Here is a 27,064-nt window from a genome sequence, read left to right as displayed (position 1 = left end):
TGCTTCAGCTCCTGACCTCCAAGTGTGACAAAGAGGACCAACTTCACTTTTTCTGGAAACACTCCAGATGGGCTAAGCACTGAAAAGGACAGAGAACAAGAGCTAGACTCTGGGCAGACCTTGTGTGAGAGTGTGAAAGAACAAAAGGGTGCAAGGATTTCCAACCTTTGCACCCCCACAGAGGGGCTGTTCAGAACCCAAGTGAAGAACATAGTGTCTCCACCACAGTTGCCAACTTTCATGCAGTAAATAAGCACCCTGACTTTCACAATAAGCCAGAAATCAAGCTAATCCCATTTCAAAACAAGGCAAAAACAAGACAATCCCTAAGAACCCCAACAATCTATGTGACTAGATCCCCCTGGCATGCAGTCTGGGACTGTGGTGGGCCTGCTGTGCACCCCGACTCTCTCCCCACCCTTGCCCCTGCTTGCCACTCCTTGCCAGGAGCCGATCAAAAAAAAGAAGCAACAAGCGAAACAAGCTACAAGCCAAAAACTAGCCAACAAGCAACTCACAAGCCAATTAAGCCAAAAACAAGCCCAATTTCTGTGTTTTTTTCATGGGTTTGCCATGTCTGATCTCCACTCCCTCCTAGTGACCCTCCAAGGCAGCCCTTGGCATGAAGATGAAGTAGAAGTAGTAGAAGTAGTAGAGTAGAAGTAAAGTGCCCCATACTCAAGGGTAACATGGCAGGTATGACTGCTAAGATAGCAAAAATTTGTCCTGGAGATTTCAGCTGTCCCTTAGCTCCCCTTCTAACATGTCCAGTGTAGTCAAAGGCAGAATCTAACCCTAAGAGGGAAAAGGAGTTCAATACACAAAAGAAAATATTCCCTCTCACACACACTCAGCCTTCCCATGCAAGCTATAATAAAGGAGGAATATTACTGAAAGGGTAATATAAAAATAAAACTATTCACCTGTCTCATTGCAGTCAAAAATCCTTGAGGGTTAAAGAACCCTGTCATCCAGAAGCAGTTTGGTCGGCCCTCAAATATCCAGCAGTAAAACTGATGGTTTCTTTCCAGAAGTTCAGTAAACCAGAAACCTAGAGTGCTGGAAGCCCAAGACCCCTAGAAACAGGTATAAAAGAGGTGTTTTTTAGGGGAGGGAGATGTTTAGAACTTTCAACATTTTGTAATCACAGCAATGCAAATTAATTTATCATATCAATAAAAATATCCCAAAGTATTAGGGACACACAAGACTATTGAAATGTTAAATTTGGAATTATCAATCTCAGGGTGAAATTCTGGCCCTACCAAAGACAATGATACAAATCCAATTGACTTCAGTAGGGCCAGAATTTCTCCCTATAGCCATTATTATAGACAGGATTACTAGCAACACCTGTTGCTGTGGTGGTCAGACATTTCCCATTGAAGACAACACTTCAGTTGATTAAAACTTTATCAAACTAACTGTTTGGGACGAAAGTTTCCATGCTGAGTGTCTCTCTCAGGCTGAATGTTTTTCTTTGAACTTTCAGTCAAAATGGATTGTCTGTTCTGAGACCTAGTCTAGGGATTTTTTTATTTTATTTTTTACTTACGTTAAAATTCTGTTACCTCTTTTTGAACAATAGTAACATACCCATTCTTCGGAACAAGGTCTTGAAATTTGGCAGGTGGGTGGACCTCATGTAAGGTATGTGCTTTCTGCAGTCCCCAGGAAAATCTGCCCAAATTTGGCCAAGTTATATGCCCTTAAAAAATGCAGTTCCCCTGAAAGCACCACAGAGTACAGGAGCACCTCCAAGTCCCAGAGTAGGGGGAAAAGCCTACCTCAGTTTCCCCTGACCACCCTCTGGTTCCAGCACATGATGCCAGAAGCCCAACCACCTTTCTAGGTAACAGCCTTCTCTTGTTGCTAGTTAGTCCAGTATCTCAAAGGGTAGCAGTCTGTGTTGCAATGATTAAATCTTACTTTTCCAACCCTGCTGATGGTGGTTGTTGCATATAAAATAATTTGCCTTTATCTTTTTAAGAAAAGTATCTAGGAAATTACATACAAACAAATAGTATTTAGGTTGCAAAGCAAACAACTCAAAAGTTATTAAATGCCAGCAATAATTGGTGCCAAATTAACCTCAGTTCGACCCCTTCCACATTTAAAACAATACCTAACAAGTGCTTTTTATCCATAGATGTCAAAGCACTGCATTTTTCTATAAAGCTGTCTACAAATCAGACACTCATTAAGCTGCTTTCATGTCACTTACAGAATTGACAATTGTCTTGGGCACTAAAAAACTGAATTTTCAGACTTAAAAAGGCTCTGTCTCAATAAAATCTTATGCAGTGATAATACATAGCATTTGAATAGCATTTTCCATCTTCAAAGATCTATACCAAATACCTCCATAGCACAGATAGATGAAGATGAGGCAGAGAAGCTAAGTTATTTAACAGAGGGAGCCAGCGTCAGGCTGGGATTAGAACTCAGTGTCTGCTTTTCCATTTTATGCTCAGACTACTCCACAGAAAATTTAAAGATGGAATCATAATGCATTAAGTTAATTCCACAATCACGTCTGTTTTTTCCACAGGTACTCTGCCCCTTTCAGTGTCCAGGATGGATGTGCACAATGAGGAATGAATAAGATTTCACGGGCAACCTTAGTTCTGGCACTTACTGAGTGTTTGGCTTTGCCACCTAAGTAACATGCATTTAGCATAGTTTTTTAACATAACATATTAAGGAGGCTTGGCTGTGATCCATTAATGCTGACTTCAGTTTTGAACTTAAAGCAATGATTCAACCTCTTCCGCATGAAAAATATGTGCCCCTAGACTAAAGCACATACTTTTGAGATACAGAATGAATTTTCTGACAACTTTGAAGTAAAAATGGGCCATAAGAAATTATGCATCCAGTATCAGATTTTTGCCCCCATAAATCTCAGTAACAGAACACCATTCCTCAGAGTCCCCACATAGTTAAAACTCACTGCAATTCTGAGTATAGGCTACTTTTCTTTTGTGTTTTTTCTTTACGAATGTAAACTCATTCTCTCCTTGATCTTCTTCATAAGTGAATTTTTCTTTCAGCAGAAACCTTAACTCTGCTCTGTCATAGTACTATGCAAAACCCATACAATTAGGATTAATCTATTTTAGAGTTTGTGAATCCAGAAACTGATTTTTCAAGACATATTTTCCCCTTCATAGGGTCACTACAGGAAAGAATTAAGGGTGCCTTATCTGTGCATTTCCATACCTTAATATAGTTGGATTTCTTTTCAATTCAGCCTTAAGTCTAAATTTCCTAGGATTATGATGCTCAGTTCTTGGAAGATGACAACATACCTGTAATGCAGTTCACCCTAAATATCTGATATGTGGCCTCAAACTTAACTACATTTTGATGTAGTGGGTGTCTGGTTCTATAAAATTTCTTCTTAATCCCAGGCAATTAATGGTCAGTTTATGCCCTGAACCATGAAGGTTCACTATCCCTATAAGTTTTGTCCTACATTTTCAAGAATGAACACATGCCTCTCAAGAAACATTTTTAAAAGCCCAATTTTCAGGAAGTGCTCAATGCCCACCCTCTGAAAATCAGTCCTCTAAGTTGTCCCAAAGGGTATAGCTACACTGCAATTAAAAACGGAAGCTGGGACGTTTCAACTGATTGTACTGTGTCAACTGATCGACCGTCTCATCCTAGCATAAGTAATTGTAGATGATGTCATCCAAATAATTACTACTTTGAGTCTCACAAAGAATTCGGCATCATTAATAACCTGATAGTAGAAGTGAGTTTCACAAGTTATGCATTGCATAGAAAGTTATTTCCTTTTATCATGGTTAGCTACTTGCTTTCAGTTTCATTTGATATCTTCTTGTTCATATATTACGAGAGTCAAAGGAGTACTGATTTACCTTCTCTAAACCATTCACTATTTTAAACAAATGCTCCTATTTCTACAACATTGCCTTGCTTTCGTAAATGTGTGTCACATACATAACCATGCAATGTTTGGTTTATTTTGTGTTTAGTAAAATACTTTTACTATGACAATCATTGTATCTGAACAAACCCCAATCCAGGCAATTTATGCACGTCATTAAGCGTTTGCAGGATTGAGGTTACGGAGTTTTCATTAAATTTTTGTAGAAAAACTAAATAAATGTTAAATACGAAAAACTAAAATGTGTTTATAAAAGGATTTAATCAAGAAGGCTTATAAACTGTCACAGTTCAGCTCATTAATGACTACATGTATATTGTAACCAAAGCTCGTTATTTTTAAAAAAGCTAAACTAACTTTAGAAAAAATAAACCCAGTGTGCTAAATTCTACTCTCAGTTATATGCAAGCAGTCTCACTAAAATCCATAAGGTTGTACAGGTATACAAATGAGAGGCGAATGTTAGTCAGTAAAATTAAGCTACTTAAAGAGACAAATTCTGCTTCCGATCACTTTTCAGTATGCAGCTAAGGCTTCAAATTCAGTTGTCTAATGAGGAAATTCACTTGACCCTAGATTTAAGCTGTGGTCTGTTTCTCTCAAGTAGTTTCAAATGAATATTGCTGCTGATGTCATGGTCTTAATGGCATTGCCCAGCATTCGGCTAGTTCCCTCTCCCGCTTTGGACTATTAAGCCAGGATCTCATTTTTATTCTCTTGCTTCTAGTGTCTGATTATTATTTGGTATTATGTTTACTTTTGTCCTAGCTTTGAAGTTACAACATCACTGCCACCACCAGTCTGACACTGAGTCAGAACAGAGACTGCTGTAATTTTTTTTTTCAAGTCAATCTTTAGACATTATGAATAATGCTCATATGGATTGAAATCCAGGTCTGAATAGCATTAGTCAAGTCCAGCTGTTGAGAGCTCACTGTGACTGTGTTCACAAGTAGTATTTTTTTCTTGGTCTCCCTTTGAGCCAATAGACATCAGCCTAATAGAACCTGAAAGTATCTGCATTCATCCATATCTGCATCAATACCACACAGGCATGTTTTGATTAAGTAAATCCAGATCAGCTTCTATCACCACAGCACTACAGGACAATGGGTAACATTTACATCAAGAGCAATACATTCTGAAATGCAAGTTGGCTGGTGTTTATATGTTTGAAAAAGTGTCATTTGCATTTGGCAGTATTTCAATTTAGCGGGAATCGTTGATATAGGTCAGTATCCTTTCCCGTCACAAAGGTGATTAAGCCCATTATAAGAAAACACATGCCCCCAACTTTGAAGGATTATTTTGAAGTTCAGGACAGGTAACTCAGGCTACCTCAGCCCTTATGTTCCAGCTATGTCACAGTGAAATATATCTTTTTATCATTGCTGTTGGTGCTTTGGTGTGACTGTCAACAAAATGCACATAGTGAATAATTCCAAAGTACCTCAGAGGCCTCAAAAACATAAGCAAGAAGCTACTATTGCTATCTTTTTTTTTTTTGCGGGGGGGGGGGGGGGGGGGGGGGAATTTAAGGATAATCCCTATCTTCAATAGATTGGCAACAGTTTGAATTATAAAAACACTGAAAATGGTTAAGTTCCAGAACAGCAAGCTCAAGGACACACTGTGCAACAACATGAGTATCATCTTGGCTTCATGCGATTATCCTTAGGGTTGGCTGAAATCTTGTGGAAGCTGGTAGACATAACTGCCACCCTTCATCCAGGATAAATTCTGGAAAGCTATTAAATTCCTTTCTGGAACGAGACAGTTGAAACAATAGGAACCATCACCCAAACAAAAGTCATATGCAAAGCTGGTCAGGAACCTGAGCTATATGGATGGAGGGGTTTCACTGGGAGCTCAATATATTGTTACTGAGTACAGTAACTCCCCACTTAAAGTCATCCCAGTTAATGTTGTTTCATTGTTATGTTGCTGATCAGTTAGGGAACATGCTCGTTTAAAGTTGCCCAATGTTCCCTTATAACGTCGTTTGGCAGCTGCCTGCTTTGTCCACTGCTTGCAGGAAGAGCAGCCCGTTGGAGCCAGCTGGTAGGGGCTTGGAACCAGGGTGGACCAGCAACCCCTTATCAGCTCCCCTAAGTTCTCTGTGTAACAGCTGCTCAGTTCAGCTGCCAGTTCAGGTGTCCCTCCTGCCACTGCTGTGTGCTGCTCCTGCCCTCTGCCTTGGAGCTGCTCCCCGGAGCCTCCTGCTTGTTGTGCAGGGGGGCAGGAGAGGGGTGCTAATCTCAGGGTGTCCCCTGGCCCCCCCCTCCTGCCCCCCCCCGTACCCCATCTCCACAGAGCAGGGGCGGGGGACATGACAAGGCTCAGGATGGAGGGAGCTTGCTGGCAACAGCTGCTGTCTCAACTTGCTGATCTACTTAAAAAGGAGTGTACTTAGAGGGGGTCAGTGTACTTAAAGGGGCAATGTGTGTCTCTCTCACACACACATGGTGTGTGTCTCTGTCTCTCTCTGCCATGCTGTCTCCCCTCCCTCCATTTGTACTGCCTTGTAGAGTGTGAGGCTACATTAACAACAGTGTGTTAACCCTTGAGGGGCTCAGCCAAGTGCTAGTTCATCATTTAGCATTAAGGCATCCCCTGGGAAATATCCCACCCTCTGACTCCACCACCTCAACCAAGCTTCACAATCATCATTGCAGTGTACAGTATTCAATTGTTTGTTTAAAACTTATACTGTGTGTGTGTGTATATATATATATATGTTGCAATGATGATATATATATATATAGTCTTTTGTCTGGCGAAAAAAAATTTCTCTGCAACCTAACCCCCACATTTACATTAATTCTTATGGGGAAATTGGATTCACTTAACATCGTTTCGCTTAAAGTAGCATTTTTCAGGAACATAACTACAACATTAAGCGAGCAGTTACTGTATTGTTTTGGTGGAGGTGTGTGTGAGAGAGAGGAACAAAAACACCATGGAAAAATACATGAAAGGCAGCAAGGAAACCCCAGAGACAGCTGAAGAAGCACTTACAGCATGATCCTGAGAAAAGCTCAGAGCACTTCTGGATAGAGTGCTGACTGGAATGAGGCTTACTACTTTGAGTCTCACAAAGAATTCGGCATCATTAATAACCTAATAGTAGTAGTGAGTTCCACAAGTTATGCATTGCATAGAAAGTTATTTCCTTTTATCACTGTTAGCTATTGGCTTATACTGTGTATATGTGTGTGTGTATATATAAAACATAGTCTTTTGTCTCGCGAAAAAGAAACTGTCTCCTGTTTTGTTCCTACTGTTATCAAGGAAACATGAGTATATCTACATTCTCTGTAAATAAACAAAACTGCATCAATGAAATGCCTGACTCCAATATCCATTTTTGGTCCCCACTGAAACAACTCTCAAGACCCAAATATTACCTAATCACCTGGATCAAAATACAATGAGCTGTTCACATGCTGTGCAGGCAAATTATCTGCTGTATCAACTAATTTTAGGCAAGCTAATCAGCTATTTGTCCAGGTATCATTTGTACTTGCCCTGGGTTTCTAGACAATAAGATAAAAAGGACACACACTGATTTTCTTAATGGATCCAGAATTTAAACTCAAATTAACAGATTTATAAATTCTCAGAAAATGCATTCTGTACCCAAAAAGTGCAGTCATGATACACTGTATTTTTCATACCTAAGAGGATTAATCTCTGCACTAAGTATAAAATGGAACTCAATCTTACCTGAGGTGGCATGGCCAGCCCTTCTACAATTTACCTAATACTTCAGAAAAAAATATTTCTTCTCTGGCCAACTAGGTATGAGAAGTTTTAGACCAGAAGGAGTTTTCAAAGTAAGTCAGAAAGGGGGCAAAGAAAGGGGGATATATGATCAGATTCTGTCCTATTTTACACCCTGTACAATCCCATAACTCCACTCTTCGGCTGAAAGCTCTCTCTCAAATTTGATAATGCAGTCACAACCATGACTTCATATTATCACTGAGATCTAGCACTTCTTTCTATCACTGAGATCTAGCACTTCAGGGTTATATTTTCAAAAAGAGGTTGAACAAAATGCATTAACCCTTTTTAAATTAAAGGATCTTAACATATTGGATATTAATAATGATTAATAATCTGAGTATGTCATTTTTTTAGTCTTTAAAATGCAACATTGACCGAGGACTCTAAACAGTTTAACACCTGCCTTTTCCCAATGTGCAGGAATTCTTGCATCATACATGCAATCCAAAGCATCCCTCAGATTTTCACTCATGATGATGGTCCCATCAATGGCAAGTTTGAGATCAGTCAGAGTGCTTCGTACTAAGGTGATAACCCTCTGCATTCTGTCTATCTCCTGTCTCAAGAAGATGTTCATAGGCTGGAATGGTCCCATCTTCTGCAGCCTTTCCTTTACCTGTCAAGAGAAAGCCAAACAAAGCAGATATTCACAGAGAAATCAAGAGAAAGTTCACTTTATGGCAAAGTTAGATACCAATACATGGAAAGATCAAATCGTTTTCATTAGATGGTTATAAGTAAGGGTAATCAGCTAGGTAGGTATTGTCACCCCTGACCCAAGCAGTAGCAGATCACAAGGCCCTTGTTGGTCAGCTCTCCATTGGAAGAGACATCAGTGATGTGGAGTCCAGGAATATTCCTGACATAATTTATGTACACTCTACCCACCACCCCTGAAATAGAAAGTATCACGGCAACTTGTAGACAATTCCCTCTTTCAGAGATCTCAGCCTGAATACCAATGCCCGGTTCCCAGGGAGCAACTCTGCACCAAAACCTGACTCTAGTTTGAGAACTTAAGGAAGAGCCCAAACGCCACAAAAACTCTACCCTTCTACTCTAATAGTATTGTTGTGGGTTGGCTTAAACCATGGTAAGGTTTGAGCACAGCTTGTCTTTCATTCAGGGTAAATGTAAAGAAGAGGCTGAAACAGTAGCATGAACACCCAACACATAGGTACATGGTAGTGCTAAAGTAGAGAGGAGAGAGAGAAGCTGTCAGGAAGCTAAGTAGACCACAACAGAAGCACTGGTAACATGACCCTGGGAGGCAGCTAAGAGAGGAAGCTTGTCGGACACGCATGCTGGCTGGAAAGGCAGATTTGGAACAGTGAGCAAAAGAACTGTCTCCTGATTTTTTCCCCCCTGTGTTCAGGGAAAGACAACTCAGTGTATCACCTTTGCAAATAAACAATATTGCATCAAAGAAAATACCTGATTCTGTCACTATTTTCTCTGTCTACGGAGAAATAAGGCACAGGGCCACAAAAGTTTGACCAGCCACTTGGGTCAAAGGAGATCACACTATTAATCTCATATTCTAATAAAAATAAGTTCTGCATCTTTTCATGATAACTTTGTAGAAGCCAAAATGAGAAATCAGCATGAAGAGTGCAAATGTAATTAATTTTTTAAACTTCATTTTATATCCTCTGTGGTGGTGGTTATAACATAGTTAAGGCAAATTGTTTTTAAATGAACCTGATAATGACCCTTCAGGGTAGTGTGCACATCCTGATACGAGTCACCTCCTGAGTCCTAATTTCACCTCCCATTGACGAGGCAGCTTTGAGCACAGCTTCTGTCTTTCATTCAGGGTAAACGTAAAGAAGTGGCTGAAACAGTAGCATGAACACCCAACACATAGGCACATGGTAGTGCTAAAATAGAAGCTGACTACAGAACAGCAGGAAGCAGGAAGAACAGCAGCTCTGGCAGAGATGAGCTCTCCAGTGCCCAACAGAGGGAGTGAAGGTGTTATCAGAGGAAAGGGTGCTGCACATGTCCACACTGTCCCTTTAAACCCTGCTCAGCCTCTCTAGTTTATTGAGCTGATGATAAGGGTCAAACTTGTGAGATGTCTAGTTTGACGTCTCTAGCTTCCTGAGAAAGATTACAAGAGACAAGGCTTTGTAAACTCGCTAGCTCAGCAATTTAACCATCGGGGTCTATGTGGCGACACAGGGCTTTTTAAGGTTACTGGGTAAGTACTCCTCCTACCTTGCTGGGATGAGGGTCAGCCCTCTCTGAGGTTACTGGTTGAGCACCTCTAGCTTTTGGGCTTGTGTGAAAGCTTAAAAATGTGTGAATCCTCAGCCTAAGCACTACAAACTTTCCGGGGGGGATAACTGCTCTGATTGGATATCAAGTCTCAAGCTTCAGAAAAGTTTCCTATCTCAGCTTTTATGGCTTGCTGAGGTGATAGTGCTCAGACTTCTGTGAGATCATTAGCTCAGAAATTTCAGTGTGCTAAGCTGATGCCAAGACACAGGCCTGTGGGAGGTCACTGGCTCAGCAGTTCAAATTAGAACGGGTGGCTCCTCATTTCTGGAAGGTTTGTCATCATTGGTGCTAATTATTGTGAGATGACACTTACATCATACCTGATGGAACACAGCACAAGTAAGATAATGGACAAGGGAATAACTATACTTGAAAAGAGCTGGGCCAAACCCAGCCAAACAAGAGTGTGCACACATGCACATGTACACTGACTGTGCAGCGTGTGCATCTAGGCATATGCCACTACGGTCCTGTCTGTTCACTCTCCCCTCCTAAATTCTCCATTCTGGTTCCCCGGATGCTAGCTAGGGGAGGGTAAGTTAGTGGCAGTGTTTCCTCTGCACAGTGTGAGAAAGTGTCTATTGCAACTATAACTGAAACCAAATTCATCGCAATTGGGCTATTAAGTATTGTTGTTGAGTCAGTAGTTAACTTCCCTGGGTTTGAACCACTGTAGGTAAGATGAAAAGTTCCATGCACACATAAAATATAAATATATATTTCGCTCACTCACACCCACATCCACACCATTGTCAATCCCATGAGCCATTCACTCCACAGAAACACTATAATATATGAAAATAAATTACTACAAGTATCTGCGGTTTCTATGCTGAACCGCAAAGTAACAAAATTTAGGAATTTTAATTTACAAAGACAGCACACGTTTTCTCTCACAATGTCACCTAGTTTAGCTGATGAAAACTGCTGATCTCCCTCAGTGTAAATGGAAAATCAACAAGTGGTTTAATTTTTAGCAAAGCAATAATGCCCCATCAGTACAATTTTAGCAACTTCACTATGAACATTTACATCCCATTCAGGCTTCCTCAGTATATATTTTTAAAGCATTTGTCAGTGTAAATGGATTCACAAAAGCTTTTCAAGAAGGTTATATGGGACTTTTCTTGGTTTTTTGCACATACATAAGGCAAGACAGAGCAGATGTGATTTCTGACAGGATTTCATAAACTCACTTCAAATGGTGTATAATCATTAGGAAGCTTCTCCAACATATCATCAGCCAATCTAGCTACCACCGCCTCTCTAGTCTCGCCTCCTCCACTGGAACTGTCTTTAGGTTGAATACTGAGGATGGTATCCAACACATCCTTGGCAAGCTTGCTCTGGTAAGTGATATCAGCATTGGGATGCAGCCCAAATACCTCAGGAGTGTCGTAAGCAGGCAGGCTCTAGATGATCAAACACAAAGAATTGTAATTGGAGGTAAAGTTCACAAATACCAGCTGTAAAAAAGCCAGAGGAATAAAAGCAGTTACTATCCTATAAAATAAAAAAAGCTTTATTTTCCTAATTTTGTCATCCTGTGATGCTCAATTAGCAGTCTTCAATGCAAAGAATCCAATGCTTCCTAAAACCTAGTGCAAGCACAAACCCTACTGACTGCAACTACTTAGAATGCAACTTCCCCTTATGTCTGAGTAGTCATTTTCCACTTCAGATTCCCCTAACATCTCCTGTGAGGAAGTGCCAAGAGCCTGGACTCCTTTTCTCTATTTCTCCTTTGATAATGGTCTCTCTAGGCGGTACCTCTCTGAAGGGACTTAAAAGGAAAAATAAAGTGTAGAACTACTGGAACAGCATTATAACTCCTTCATTAGCAGATATTTAGGCAAGTATGCAGACAGGAGAAAAATCTGCTTAGACTAAAACTAAAGGAAGATGCTGAAGGGTAGAAAGAACTTGGATGAGTGTTTATTAGTATTGTTTTCATTTTGGTAAGAGCTTGGTAGTGTACAAACCTGTATGTACTGAAGGTACTGATCCACTGTGGTACATTTGGGTATGCTGTATCCTTTGTAAAAGCAGAAGTCTTGACTGAACATGTTTTCACTGAACCAGACCTTAGCAAATGTGTTCAGCAGTCTTTTGTCATAGTCATCAGTCACTCGGCCTCCATACTGGATCTCACCTACCATGTAGCGAACAGTATTCCAGGAGATGCCCTAAAACAACATGCAAACATTAATTGTGGCTAAACCTCCCTGAATTTCATGCAGAGCTCTGTTGATATCTTCGTGTGTCTGTATACATACAGTATTGTATATAGGCCCAGATCATCTAACCACCCTTGTGTTCCCCTGGCTTGAGGCCAGCTCAATCCTCACGCAATTTACAGCGGCTTAAGTAACAAGGGGCTGTTTTGGCAGCTGGGATACCTGTGGCACAGCTTCACTCCAACCATGCCATTTACAATGGAGGTGGCAATGAGCTTTGCCAGAGAGGCAGCTATGGTTCACTCCACTGTTTTGGATTCTCCCATCCAGAGACATCTTCAGGAGGCTAGGTAAGCCAGCTTTACAGTCCCTTTCTGATTCCAGAGTGTCACAGGAAGGCCACAGAAACCTGGAATAGCTGGTCAGTCATAATATGCTTTCTGCTTAGGTCAACTAAACAAAATCCATCACTGTTGCAGTGCAGCAATAATTAGGATTGTTTTTATAGACTCCTAACTCCTCTGATATCCCACTGTATTTGGTTTTTAGGCAGGGGATACATTGGGGTTCAGAAAATTCATCGGCACCTTTAACTTTCACTAAATTAGTACCAACAAATTTCAAATAACATTTTCCTGAATTTGATACTCTCCTCACAGATGCACATGTACAGCTTGCCATCCAACCCATTCCCCAAAATTGGGGCGTGCATGTATACTGCTTTATGTGAAGCACTGATTTATGAAGACAACGTCAAAAAGCAAGTGCTAATGCCATTAAATCAGATATAATTGAACTATATTATTAAAACATTTGTTATAAAACAGAACATTATTCTGAAATACAAAAACCAACTTTTAGCTATTTAACACTATCTCTTATTGCTGCTGCTAAAGTCTGGTCCTTTTTTCTTGAAAACAAAACAAGTCAAGCACGTGCAAAAGGGAAGAGAAAAAGAATAGCAAAATAAAGCAGTTTCTATTTTTGGTGTTGACTCTCACTTGCAACCTCAATGCTGGAAAAACACAGGCATCACACTTGGTTTTATCAGCCTTTCTGAGACCTGGCAAACTTACACCAGCATCAGGTAAAGCATTGCTTTTAGCTGCCCCTCTGCTCACAGGCTTGCAGCAGTGTTGTAAAATATATAGCCTTGGCCAGCTAAGCCAGACTCTTTTTAGACAGAAGGCAAGAGGAAAGAAATAGGAAAGAGAACAAATAAGGTGGGGAAGGAAAAGGATGCACCAGGAGGGGGTGAAAAAGTCTCACATCCCCAGTGGCGTTTGGGGGTTAGCTGGAGCCAATAATGTCATCTGAGTCCCTCACTCTGCCTCAGTCCGGTCTGGACATCTCAGGATTAGGATGACAAAGGCCCAAGAGTGTCATGGTGGACTCTGGGGTTCTAGGAGATAAAGGGGATGGAAGCCATAATGATAACACTCTCTCCATCCTGTTTGCAAGTCTTTCAGTCAGACATAGTCTACTAATTTCCTACTCCCCCAAAGTCTTTCTGAGGATCCCAAAAGGAGAGCAATGGGTGGAATAGCCCTTCCCCTCATTACTTTGTCCACCAATTACATCTATTTTCCAACACACCAATTTTGAGTCACTGATTTCTGGTCCCACACTTTCCTTCTTTAGCAAATACAATCTCAACACAGTCCTTGGGTTATATCAGTAAGCCTTTTTGTTTGGACTAATTCAGTCTGTTTCTCTTGTGCACTTTTCCCCCCACACCAACATTTATTGTTATAGGTTATTTTAACATTTTGTGAATTGTTAGTCACTTTCTACAGTTAGGCTTGGAACTGGGACAAGCCTAGTAGGCCCCAAATATTACTGCAGTTTACAGCTCCCCTTTTTTTTGCCTAATTATATATATTTTTGGACTAATGAAAAAGTAGCCACCACAAGCATAAGTAGAAAACATACAGATGCTTAAAAACCAGATTTTAAAAGTTATCCCCCACTGAGCAGTTGCATTTGTATTTCAACATATGTAGACAAGTGTTTTCAGTGCTGTGGGCACTCAATATATCTAGAGTTAAAGAACAAGTTTTTTATGATCTAGCATTCATGTTTGTATTTCAATTGTTTGGAAGCATCCATAATATTCCAAGTGACCCAAACTATTGAATTAAGTACCTTCTTGATGTCCATGTCATCTAAATGATTCTGGATGAACTGCACAGTGGCATTAAAGTCGGCCTGGTTAAACTCATAGGGGATGTTCCAACCTAGTGGTCCAAATTTGCGTCTTTCTTGAACTGTGGAGTGCAGGAAACCAACAGCATATAATAATGGTTTCCATTGCACCATGTTACTGACATCCAGGAGATCCTGGTTCACACCTGTTGGAAAAAAGTGGACATCACAAGCCATAAGCTACCAGCATTTTAGTTTCAGCATGATCCATTACTAAAATACCTCTGATGGTGGTACTTAGTTAGCTTTGAATCTCTCCAGAGATGCATTTACTATATCACAAAGCACTCTAGTCTGGAGAACGTATGCTACCTCTTTTTAGGTAGCACAAGTTAGCATAAAGTTCAGAAATATAAATGCACGTGTTACAGTGCACATCTGGTGCATTTATCGTAACAAGCCCTTTGAGGACAGGAGATACAACTTTTTAGTTCCCAGAAAAGCAATTAAAAATCATCGCTCTGGCATGATAAAAATCAGCATATGGCCTTTCATCATAAAAAGTGAAAGGGTGTTCAATTATTAAATGAGGTGTTAAAAAGCATTTTTAAACAAGACACTGGAGGTTATAATTTGTGGAAAAAATATTCCTGTTTTTATATCAGATGAGTTCAGACATAACTTCAGCAGCTCTCCAATTTCTCTCAATTTTCTTATCATCTGGCTTCATCTTAGGGCCAAGTTGTGCCCTGGAATCAACATGCACAACTTTTGTTGTTATCAGCTTCAACAGATAAGGTCTGCAGGCAGTGTCCAAAATTTCATCCTGATTCTACCAGTAACTGCAACATGATCACATGGTGACATAGGTGGGGCTGGAAGGAAGGGCCTATTTAATTGTGTACCGCTAAAAACTATATTTTATTCCCTGTTGATTTTTTTCACTCACCACCATATGTTCTCTTCAGACCAGCTTTGAGCCCCTGTGGAGGTTCATTGGTGAATTTAATGGACATTTGAAGAAGGGTAATGGGGAACTGTCGGTGAACCTCAGTGGTCATCCACAAGCGGAAGTCCTCATGGACAGTCTCAGTTTCTATAATAGTGTCCATCAGCTCATCCAAAAAGTCAAGTCCTAGGTGGCAGTTCTGAAGAAGTGCCCATCCTCCCTAGTGCAACAGAAGAGAACAAGATGTGATATGCATTTGTGTGGTATTAAAATTTATTTTCAAACTGAAAACGCTAAATGATATTTTATTTATCATTAAAATTAGAAATGTATCAAACAATTCTAATTTACAGCATGGTAATCAAACATGTCGAACACCTCATGTGCAGCAAGGTGGGAAGAATTCAAGTAACATATTCCTCCACATTCCAGTTCTAAGCTTATCAACTCTTCACCAAGTCCTCATCAATTCAAACTAGTGTCTTTCAGAACTTTATATTTTCCCATGTAAAACTCAAGAGCTGGCAGCCAGTTCACATGCTAATTGTACAACTAAGAACATAAGAAGGGCCAAACTGGGTCAGACCAAAGGCCCATCTAGCCCAGTATCCTGTCTACCAACAGCAGCCAATGCCAGGTGCCCCAGAGGAATGAACAGAACAGATAATCATCAAGTGATCCATTCCCTGTCGCTCATTCCCTCGCAAACAGAGGCTAGGGACACCATCCCTGCCCATCCTGGCTAATAGCCATTGATGGACTGACAAAGTATTTCCCTTCTGCAAGAAAATGCTAATGATGGCCCATGCTGTATGACACGAATGGAGAGTTTACCACTTGCAGATGTGTGGGGATGACCCTTTGAGTGTCCTTTTTTATACTCCTCAAAACAAGGCCTACTTAATCCTCCAACATATATCCTTGATTCTCAGTTTTGATGGTTATGAGTCTTGACCTGTCCATGATTCAGATCAGTGGAGCCATTGAACCTGCTGTCCTCCATTAAGTAGAAGTTTTGTTTCCTTTTCACTACAATAAAAGTATTCCTGAAGACCACTGGGCTAGAAGTGCTAAATCAGTGAGTTCAGAAATACATGCCTTGACATGCTAAAGCTTCTAACCTGGTAACCAGCCCACATATTACAGACACTATGATAGAGGTATCCTAATGAGCTAGTGACCTGATCAACCCAGCAAGCTGGAGGTGCTAAATAGGGGTTAAAGCAAAATAGACTGTATGGGACCACAGCTCCTCCCTCCACACACACACCTTCTGGATTTGGGAGAGTTATGTTCCCTCTTGTTCTGCCTCTAAAACATCAGGAAAATGAGGCTTCATATTTACTCACCCTTTGCTGACTATGGGTGTGGGAGAGGGACACTGACTCCTTGCAGATACATTTATTTCCCCATTCGCAGTCTCTTCCTTATGACATTTCCCATTACCAGGCTATAATGTCACTTCACTACATAATGATAAATTATCACCAGAAGGTGGCCTCCTAATTTTATGTATTTTACATTGCTGGGAGTAAGGTGGCAGCTATCACTCACTGCTTCCAAATAGAGCACAAAGAACTGAAAGCCTCTGAGCTGGGCTCAGCTGTCCATACATTTAAGAAACAAGTACCGTTTAACTCATTGCTCTCCTCTTCAGCTGAAGTAGTAAGATTATAATGATTTCACTGCTACCATAAAATGGATTGCTACTGTGCAAAAAATATATGTATTATTTTCCCCTTTGAATTGCATTGCAGTCCTATTACACATGAGCACTTTCAATTGCTAATTTGTATTAATAAAAACCTTGTTCTCTTTCCTCCCCAGAATGTTTACAGATAATTTCCATTCTATGAGTATTTATATTAAAAAGCATTGCATTAAGTCCAAAGCAGACTGCGAAGAGTTACAGGGGGGTCTCACAAAATGAGGTGACTGGGCAACAAAATGGCAGATACAATTCAACATTGATAAGTGCAAAGTAATGCATGTTGGGAAAGATAATCCCAACTACACATATATAATATAATGACAGATTCTAAATTAGCTGTTACCATTCAAGAAGATCTCAGACAGTTGTGGAGAGTTGTCTGAAAACTACAGCTCAATGTGCAGCAGAGTCAAAAAGGCTCATATAATCATAGGAACCATTAGGAAAGAGATAGAAAATAAGACAGAAAATATATAGCTACTATATAAATCCATGATATGCCCACACTTGAATACTGTGTTAGGTTCTGGTCTCCCCATTTCAAAAAGGATATAGTGGAACTGGAAAAAGGTTCGGCAAAGGGCAATACAAGATGATCAAGGGTATGGAACAGCTTCCATATGAGGAGAGATTAAAAAAATTAGGGCTGTTCATCTTAACGAAGAGATGACTAAGAGGGGAGAGGTCTATAAAATCATGAATGGTGTGGAAAAAGTGCATAGAAAAAGTGTTATTTATCATTTCCCACAATACAAAAACCAGGGGCCATCCAGTAAAATTAACAGGCAGCAGGTTTAATACAAACATGAGAAGTACTTTTTCACATTACACAAAATTAACCTCGGAACTCATTGCCATGGGATGTTTTGATAGCCAAAAGTATAATTGGGTTTAAAAAAAGAACTATATAAATTCATGGAGGATAAATCCATCTATGCTTTTGTGTCCCACCCCCCATTTTTTGAAGCCACAAAAAAGGGGCTTGAAGTAATAAAAATAACTGGTATTATTTGGAAGATGAGTTACAGAGGCTCTAAGCTATTTAGGACAAACTCCATTTCAGTTTTTGAAGCTGTAAGGCAAATATATAAATGGAGAACAAATTAAGACTCTTTCAAACTTATATGCTTATTAGCCAAGATGGTCAGAGATGCAACCCCAACCCAGAGTGGTTGCCAGAAAGAGAAGATGGGGTGGAGCTCTCCCTAACTGTACATTCTCCCTGAATCTCTGGTATTGGCTACTGTCAGAGACAGAATACTGAGCTATATGGACCACCAGTGTGACCCACTATGGCAGTTCTTATGTTATGTATTATTTGTTCTTTCACAGAAAATCACAAATAGATAATGTGCTCTCTATAAGAGACATGAAATTTGGAAGTTCTCTCAACGTTTACACGTTGTGTCAATATTTGTCAACAATATAGTAAAATAAATTTAAAAGCATCATATGAAATGCCTCTATACTAGTAGTTAATGATTATTAAGTCAGATCGTGAAGTTGTCATGTCATAATCAGTTATGAAATTCCCATTAGTCACGTGCATTTTGATTGACTGGCTTTATATGGTGTGAAGGACCTTTTGGTTTGGATTTTATCACAAACTCTTTTGCCCCAGTCTACCATTGTATGAGGCAGGCATATTGTTTTGGAATTCAAGTTACTTTTATAAAACAATTAGATCTACATGCATCAACAGTCTATCAGAATGCTTTGTTTCTATTCAGGGTTATAACACATTGCATGTTGTAACCACGCAGTGACAAGACAACAACAATTCAGGTTTTGCCTTACATGTGCCATGGTCTGCTGTAGAAGTTTACGAGCATGGACTTCTTGTCCCTGACCCATGGAAACATAACGTGTCTCTGTCTTCAGTCTTTTCCCCAGAGCAATGATTGAGTCGGTAGGATCAGAACCCATTGAAAGAAAGCAGATGAGAGGAGTACGTGGATCTGATTCTTCCCATGTCTTCTCCAAGTCCAAGATGACCCCTTCTGCATATTTTCCCCCCATGGTATCCATGATATACTTCCTGGCCTGTATTAAAAAGTTCAGCCACATCTATTATAGTCATTCAAATGTTGCTTTCTATAACCTGAGGCTGCAAGTTATACATAAACTTATCACCAAAATTAACACTACATTTTATCCTATAGAAACAGTATATGTAAGATAGTCAATATATAACCACCATATGCAATGATGTGGCCTATTAACAGTTGACAAGATGAGGTTTCAACATCCCAAAATGCAATCTAGGAAAGATACACCGTCAGTTTAGATTTAAAATCAGACTGCCATAGGAGGAAGATATCATGCTTTTGTGCCCCCCCCCCTTTTTAAAGCCACAGTAGTAATCAAAATAACTGGTATTATTTGGAAGACGGAAGATCACAGAGGCTCTAAGCTATTTAGGACAAACTCCATTTCAGTTTTTGAAGCCGTAGGCAAATATATAAATGGAGAACAAATTAAGGCTCTTTCAAACTAGGCTGAAGTGATCTCTGCTCTATCACTTCTCTGGCACTTGAGTTCTGGATTTACAGTAGCTACCAGTTTAATGTACAAGAAAAAGGAAAAATAAGTAATGAGTCAGTTCTCAGAGACAAATGCATTCACGACTAGAACTGGCTAAACTTCAGTTTCACTAGACATTTTAATATTTTAAAAAACTGGTTTTGTTCTAAAGTATAACAAAACCAAGTTTTTCACAATTTCTCACAAACTGGAAATCCATTTTAGGATTTGGAAACACTAACATATGAGCAAGAACATTGATTAGCACTTCAGAGGAGTCATGACTTGAAAGTCATGGCTAGGTGGTCACGGAAGAGCAGGTGGCTAGTGCTTAAGATCAACTGGCAGCTAGAAAGAAATGAACATGGAAAATTATTTCTTCTGATTGTAGACCTGAGCCAATAAAGAGGGAGGACGAAACCCCTTGAATTATTTAAAAGACAGTGGGTAATTAACTAGATGATCCCTTATTTAGTTTCCACAGTTGAAACTAAAAAGAAGTCACTCATTGAGCACTGGAGAGAAGAAACAAAGTACACATGAAACTAACTGTAAGGAAGCCTCCAAAGACAGACCCTTCAGAAGTGAAAATAATAGGCTTTTGAAAACTGTTACCCTCAAGTAAATTTGTATTTATTCTCTAAATCCAAGTACTGTATGATCATAACAAGATAAGCTAGATTCACCATGAATAGGGCATTTCTGTTTTTGTGAGAGGAATAATCTGTACCAGATTAAGCTCTGGCATTGAAATCAGTCCCCTAACTTCAATAGAATTTGTATCCATCTACTTCAGAACTGAATTTTTACATCTATCAAAAATCCAGAGAGGATTGCAATGCCAAGAATTAAGTTCTGTGAAACAATATACGCAACTTAACGGTAATAATATCATCCTAGAGTTTAATTCCAGCTTTCCATATCTTAGTACGGATAAAATTTCTACAGTTTCTTGGATAGGTGAGGCAGTAAATAACTGAAAGGATCCCAAGTGCCAGGCAGAGTACTGAAATTTCCTCAGAGAGAAAGGAAAGTCAGTGGGCAAATTAAAACCTCAGATAGAAGGAAGAAAGAATCCAAGCAAACAATAATAAAACTAGATGTGCTATGTATGTAGATGGTACAGAAGAAGCAGCCACATCTGAGCAGTTATACAAAATCCAGAGAAGTTAAAGTTAAAGAAGTTTTACCTCAAAAAAAAAGGTCTAGCTTCTGAGCAAGCATGTAAGACAGAATACTATTAAGCACATTTGCTTAGTACAGTAAGGAATCTGTAGTCACAGCCTTATCTGTAAGATGTGGTTTACAGCTGATTTTGCATTTCAAGATTGTACATATTGCTTTTCTTGAAAAGCTTTCATCTTGGACTAAAATTTAAGAAGCGATATACACATACATATGCACATAGGTGTACAAACTTTTTTTTTTTTTATCAGAGAGAGAGAGAGAGAGATTACCACTGAGAGATATGTAGGTAACAGAACAAATTTAATGTTAGGCAGAAAACTACTTGTGGGATCCAGTGTAAGTGGGAAAGCTGACCTTGCATTTGATTCTCTGGTAGTGTAGATCAATAACCAGAAACAAACACATTTAGCAGAACAGCATAAAACAAATAGGAGGTTATGAATATGCTATGCACATAAGATATCACTATGATACTCTGCTTAGAATAACCTGTAGGTAGAGGTTAAAAGAAAATCAAGTTTTGAACAGGTCTGTCAACTCACCAACAATGAACAGGTGAGAGTTGTGTCTTCCCCTGCTCAGTGTCAAATTCGCGGATTCCTCGAGAAACTGACTCACAAGGGCCTGTGCCTACTGGGCTTTGAGAGTGGGTGGGAAGGGGTTGCAGTTTCACCACAATACTCAGTATCATTGATCCAGATACTCACACCGTTGCTCTGTTAATATGAACTCACTCATTCTGGGCCAATGCCACCCTTCTTTGCAGCACCCACAGGATGGGGTGTGGCCCGGGGGAAAAGGGTCTAACCAGAGTTGGGTTTTTTTTGCTGTAGCATTTCCAGGATATCCAAATATTTACATATTTTCCACTTGAAGCATATAATTTCTGTATTTCTCTTCTCATTTTCCATGGAAACATTTGGACAAAAACTACTTATCTGGTGCATTTCTGTACAGTATGAAATGAGGATGTGCTCAAACCAAATACCAAAAAAAAAAAAAGAAAAAGAAAAAAAAAGGTCTTAAATGATCTGATTCTCATGTAGTTTAACTCAATAGCATAAAGGAGAGACAGGGCAGAACGTAAGAACATATAAAGTCAAATAAGCAGAATGGTGTTTAAATAACGTTTTTCAAAGTTTTGGAAGAGATTTCAGCTAAAGTTTAAGGTGGCGATGAAATTCCAGCTAGGATTTCTGTTACCATATTAATGAGGCCGGCAAGCAAATTTCTATTTCACTGACAAGGCAATGTGAACTGAGCACAGTAACTCCTGAGTTTAGGTTTCGACTCTATGGCAGTCAATTTTTCCATCTGAAAAGAGGGATCATCACACAAAGGGATCACCCCCGTGATAGCTGTATGAATTAGTATAGATCTGTAAAGCACTTTGAAAAGCTCCCAAATGCTGTTTAAGGAACAAGGATTATTAGAAGATAATTTTAGTGCTATGTATGTAGTTTTACTCTGATGCTATATTATATATTTGATAAAATATATTCAAATTTAATTAAGCAATTCCTACAGGAAGTTATTACATCTGAAGGAGCAGACAAAAATATGCCTACGGGTTAATGTACCTGAGCTATGGTTCTATCAGGACACCAGGATCTAATAAGGAGGAGACGTCTGAAGCAGTCCAGAGATTGATCATAGCCACTGGGAACAAGTTCTTCCTCTGGATTCTCCTTATCAAACCAGAGTTTCCATTGTTTCTCTGTTCTTGAAATCTGTACACATAAGGTAGAGAACCGCATCTCACAATATAGAAGGAGTCACACTGTAACACACAAACTCCAAAACTTTCCGTGAAGGTCAGACATTAGAGGCATATCCATGTTTATTTATTAATCTTTGTTTTTATAGGGTTACTGTGGATATTAGAGGAAACAAATTTTTAGACTGAGTACAAAAAGAGGACTATGCATTGATGCCCTCAACCAAACTACTGTACCAAATATTCACCAGAAAGCGTTTGGAAGGGCAGTCAAAACAGAGCACTCTAAGAATGCAGAAAAGCTTGCACTCCCATGGGAACAAAGTTAAGGTTGTGTTATGTAGTGGAGGAGAGTTGGGAAAATGTTAAGGGGCATATGTGTTTGTGGATGAAGGACAGAAAATATGTATTACTAAGTGGCCTCTCTTCATTTACTTGCTTTCCTGAGTTCTTTCGTGGGCATATTGTGTGTAATAGCCTTAATTGTTTCATAGCCTAATTTTGTATATTAGTTTCATTCCATCCTTCACAGATGACTATGGACATGGTCAAATACTTAATGATCATCAGTTGCTCGGTGGCTCTGAATTTATTGGACTCTTCAGAGAAACTGTTACTTACTTGGTCCAAAACATCTGAGAATTGTCTAAGCTTACTGAGTTCCACCAGGTTCAGCCAAGTCATATCCAGGATCCATTTAGATGGCTTAGGAGGACAAGCTTTAAGGTCCAGAGAAGCGCCACCTGTGAGGGGTAAAGCTATAATTAGAACCTGTTTAAAAAATGGAGTGTTCCAGAAAAGCAATATTTTGGAAAAACTCATCTAAATATTGAGACCATATTCCATGCACCTCTCATAGAATCATAGAATATCAGGGTTGGAAGGGACCTCAGGAGGTCATCTAGTCCAACCCCCTGCTCAAAGCAGGACCAATCCCCAATTTTTGCCCCGATCCCTAAATGGCCCCCTCAAGGATCCCTAAATGGCCCCCTCAAGGCCCCCACAACCCTGGGTTTAGCAGGCCAATGCTCAAACCCCTGAGCTATCCCTCCCCCCACTACTACTTCTGTAGTAGATGAAAGCTCTGAAAATTTTCAAAAGGTCTGTTCTCAATTTAATTTTATCAGAAAAACTTTAAATTTGTATGAACAAATTTTGAGAATTGAAAACATGAGGCATTTCAACCAAATCTAGTTTTTTTACACACACACACACACAAAGACGAAAAAAAGATTTTTGAACATGCAAGAGCTCTGTCAAAATTGAAATCTAGTTTCACTGAACTGACAAATCTTAGTTTACACAAGATATTTTTAAAAAAAAAGCTGGCCTTTTAATTTTTACTTTTTTGTGTGTGTAAAATGAATAAAGAAAAAACTAAATTATTCAAAGCTCAATTATCCAAAGGTCATTTATCTCCCCTGAAGTTCACTTCAAGCTAGATTAGGATGGAGGAGGAAGATCTACCTGAATCACTGACTTCTTGAAAAGAAATGGGCCAGGAGAAGCTATGTTGTGTATAAAAACTTTTGCACCAACTTCGGTTAGTCAACACTGGAGAAGCCAAATATCAACTGTAGTCTTGTAATGAGTACATTTACCACACATCTTGGACCACCTCATTTCGTCTCTGCTTACTAGTTTGCCTCCTGAAGACTTTTTCTAACACTCCTATGCCTTGAGCAGCCTCAAACAAACTGCCATTCCTTGAAGCCAACCTTCAGTTCCCTTCAAAAGTCAGCCCTGCCTGAGGGGCAAGATTCAGCATGGACACAGAAACAAGTTTTCCTTTTAAACCATAAGAGTGTTGACTGTGAAGTCTACTACCTTAATGGGCTAGAAACAGGACCAGTATCCCCTGGGAAAGGGGGCAGGGAATGATGCTTAGCTTCCCAATGGGGGCACATGGCACTTGCATGAGGTTATGTCACTAAAGTCATAACATTTTTTGTACAGAAAAGCTTTTTAGGTTATTAAGAATTGTTTTACATTATTTTCAGTTTCACTTCCCCTGTGAACCCTCTGCATTTACTAAAAAGCCAAGGGTCCTTTAGTATCCACGTCTCTTTTTTCAAATTCTTTGACCAAAAAACACACACATGCTGGATAGTACTTGGACTACTTACTGCAAAGTCATCTGGAATCCTGCTATAATGAGATTGCTCTTTCACCTTTTATCACCTCTTTAATTCCCGACACCTACATTATTGAAGTTCAATATTATTCCCATAAATTATCAGTACAATATGATAATGAGTCACTAAATGGGATGTTTAGTGTGCATTCTTTAACTCCTCTGATTTTTCAGAAACAGTAACACCTGACAGGCGGAAAAACTGTACCTATAAAAGAATGACTCATAGATATTGCACAATAATGTATTTGCACACTTTCTAATTATACAGATTTTCTGACCTTTAATAAGTGTCAGGAACTCTTCATGCTTCACTCTGTTTCTCTGCATGTCTATTTTCAAGGTAAGCAGTAAGGTGAACAGGAATTTGTGCTCCTCATAAAGTCCCCTGGCAGCATACTTATATACTTCATAGGTCATATGCTCAATTATATTAGCAATTCTCTTACTCGTAATTGGGCTCTTGACAGACCTGTTCAAAAGGAAAATTTAGTTCAGCGCCTTTATGGTTTAAGTTTATAGAAAGGATTTTCTGGAAAGGAGTAGGGCAAGTATGCAGGAAGTTCTAGTTCATCATCCTGAACATCTCAAAAATGAATAGGTCACCAAGATATATTACCAGACAGCAGAATACTAAAACAGACTCTAAAACTGAAGCAACTTATCAGAGTCCTTACCACTGACTAGACCTATTTGCATTGGAAAGAATGGTCTCATAGTGGACTAAAAACCTGCTCATACCAAAATCAACAGACAAAGCTTAAGAAGTATTGGTAAGCAAGTTCTTTTCCTAGTTCTCTGCTTCCACATGTGATAGCATAATGAAATAGAAGCAGGAAAGCCCCATTTTCGGAGGAACACTGTAATTCAGTTTACAACAGTCCTTTTCAAGGGGAAAACAGTCAGCTGATCTTTCAGTAACGTTAGTTACCTGGCTAGAGAAAGGTCAAAGAGTCCCAGAAACTGTCGAAGAGAAGTCTGATACATCACATTGACCATACTCATCTCAGTTATAAGGAAATATAGGATGCTCCCTCTTGTTGCAACTGAAAGATGAAGAGAAAGGCTGTGCTTAAAGCAGAAAATGCAAAACAAAACAAAAATGCAGATCTCTAAACTGAGTGCATCAAGTATAACAATGTTAATGATGACAACTAACAAACTTGTAGTTGCTATATCATTAACCATTCATATGTGCTCTAGTGTTAATTCTAGTCTCATTTACAGGTCAGTAAATAATTAAAAGCGTGTTTTCTATAACTAGTACATCTGATGCAACACCCAGTTTCCCCATATGAGTACACTCAGAGGGTACCTAAATGCTGCATTCGGATACTCAGATCAGCACTTAAATGTACAAAATCTTGTTGGTTGTGCTTAAGCGCCAACTGAGTTTCCAAATGCACATCTTAGATATCCTATCATACCAGCCATAAGAGAACCAGGCCAACTACATTGTAACTCATTTTACTCTAACCAGGCATTCAGCAGCCAGAGCTTTCCAACATTCTGAAGGAGTATTGCCATTTGTCTTGACCATGACGTGAGCAGGCTAAGCTAGCGGTCGGAGCAGGAGTCAGGTTACCAGGAGATCAGGAATGGGCACCAGGTTACAGACAGCAATCGAATAGAAAAGTTGAGGAAAAACCAGGGTCTGAAGCCATGTCTAGGGTCTATTCTAGTGCAAGCGGGGTCTGGAGCAGAAGCAGGCAGGTAGTCTGTGTTGTTGTTCATCAGATTCCCTTTATGGCTTCCTGGTTTATATACTGGCCAGCCACTGGTGTGTGAGGGACTGCCCCACAGGCCCTGCTGGGTGGTACTTCCTGTCTAACCTAGCTTTACAGGGTCCTCCCACAGATGCCCAGCCTAAACCTCCAGTGGTGATACGGAGGCATCAGCCACACCCCTATGGTCCCAGGTTCTAACCCTGCATGTTCTTACACTATGTAACAAATACCATTTCATGAATCTCTCAAAATGCAGAGAAGTCCCAACTGAACACTACCTGGAACTTTTCATTCCAGAAATACTAATCCAAAAGTAAAGCACAGAATACAAAATGTATAAAATATGTAAGGACCTTGCCATTGTTCCAGAGGAGGTCTCTTGACTTCAGTGATCAAACTCTAAAATTGCTAAGATTTATAATAAATTAATGCATTCTGTTAAAGACACCACAATGTATCTGTGTTCCCTTGTTACTGCAGTCTTCTACATAAGGATAATGTGTAATCACGTTCCATTTTTAACTATTGAGCTAATTTAGGAGCAAAGTATCAAGAATGAATGAAGCATTTACAATACTACAGTAGTGCCCAAATAAAAGCTCAACACATTAAGACTAAGGGATGTTAGGATGCTACAGACAAGTATATGCCCTTTCCTCAACACTGATCAGGTTGGCAGCCTACAAAATACCAAAATTTTGTGGGTTGGAAAGTAGTATAAAACTGGGCTGTCTCTTCCCAGGTCACTTTTTAGATCTGCATCCACAATGTATACAGGCACAGAAGTTAGCCTTATAACTGATTT

At 39.6% G+C, this 27,064-nt stretch overlaps 1 protein-coding gene across 1 annotated transcript in view; it reads right to left on the bottom strand.

The window, feature by feature from the left end:
* The window catches only part of DNAH5 (dynein axonemal heavy chain 5), a 309,924-nt gene that overhangs the window by 25,634 nt on the left and 257,226 nt on the right, over positions 1-27,064 (bottom strand). The window contains exons 67-77 of the mRNA XM_037893325.2: positions 25,464-25,578; positions 24,814-25,004; positions 23,020-23,141; positions 22,262-22,411; positions 18,768-19,013; positions 15,260-15,479; positions 14,311-14,516; positions 11,971-12,174; positions 11,185-11,400; positions 8,109-8,321; positions 924-1,076 (exon numbers count right to left, since the gene is read on the bottom strand). Coding sequence (XP_037749253.2) covers positions 924-1,076; positions 8,109-8,321; positions 11,185-11,400; positions 11,971-12,174; positions 14,311-14,516; positions 15,260-15,479; positions 18,768-19,013; positions 22,262-22,411; positions 23,020-23,141; positions 24,814-25,004; positions 25,464-25,578 — 2,036 coding nt within the window. The remainder of the gene's footprint in view (positions 1-923; positions 1,077-8,108; positions 8,322-11,184; positions 11,401-11,970; positions 12,175-14,310; positions 14,517-15,259; positions 15,480-18,767; positions 19,014-22,261; positions 22,412-23,019; positions 23,142-24,813; positions 25,005-25,463; positions 25,579-27,064) is intronic.

This window comes from Chelonia mydas, chromosome 2 (assembly GCF_015237465.2).
Source record: "Chelonia mydas isolate rCheMyd1 chromosome 2, rCheMyd1.pri.v2, whole genome shotgun sequence".
NCBI classification, from domain to species: Eukaryota; Metazoa; Chordata; order Testudines; family Cheloniidae; genus Chelonia; species Chelonia mydas.
The sequence above is the reverse complement of the archived record's forward strand: the minus strand, read 5'-3'. Positions and strand labels throughout refer to the sequence as shown.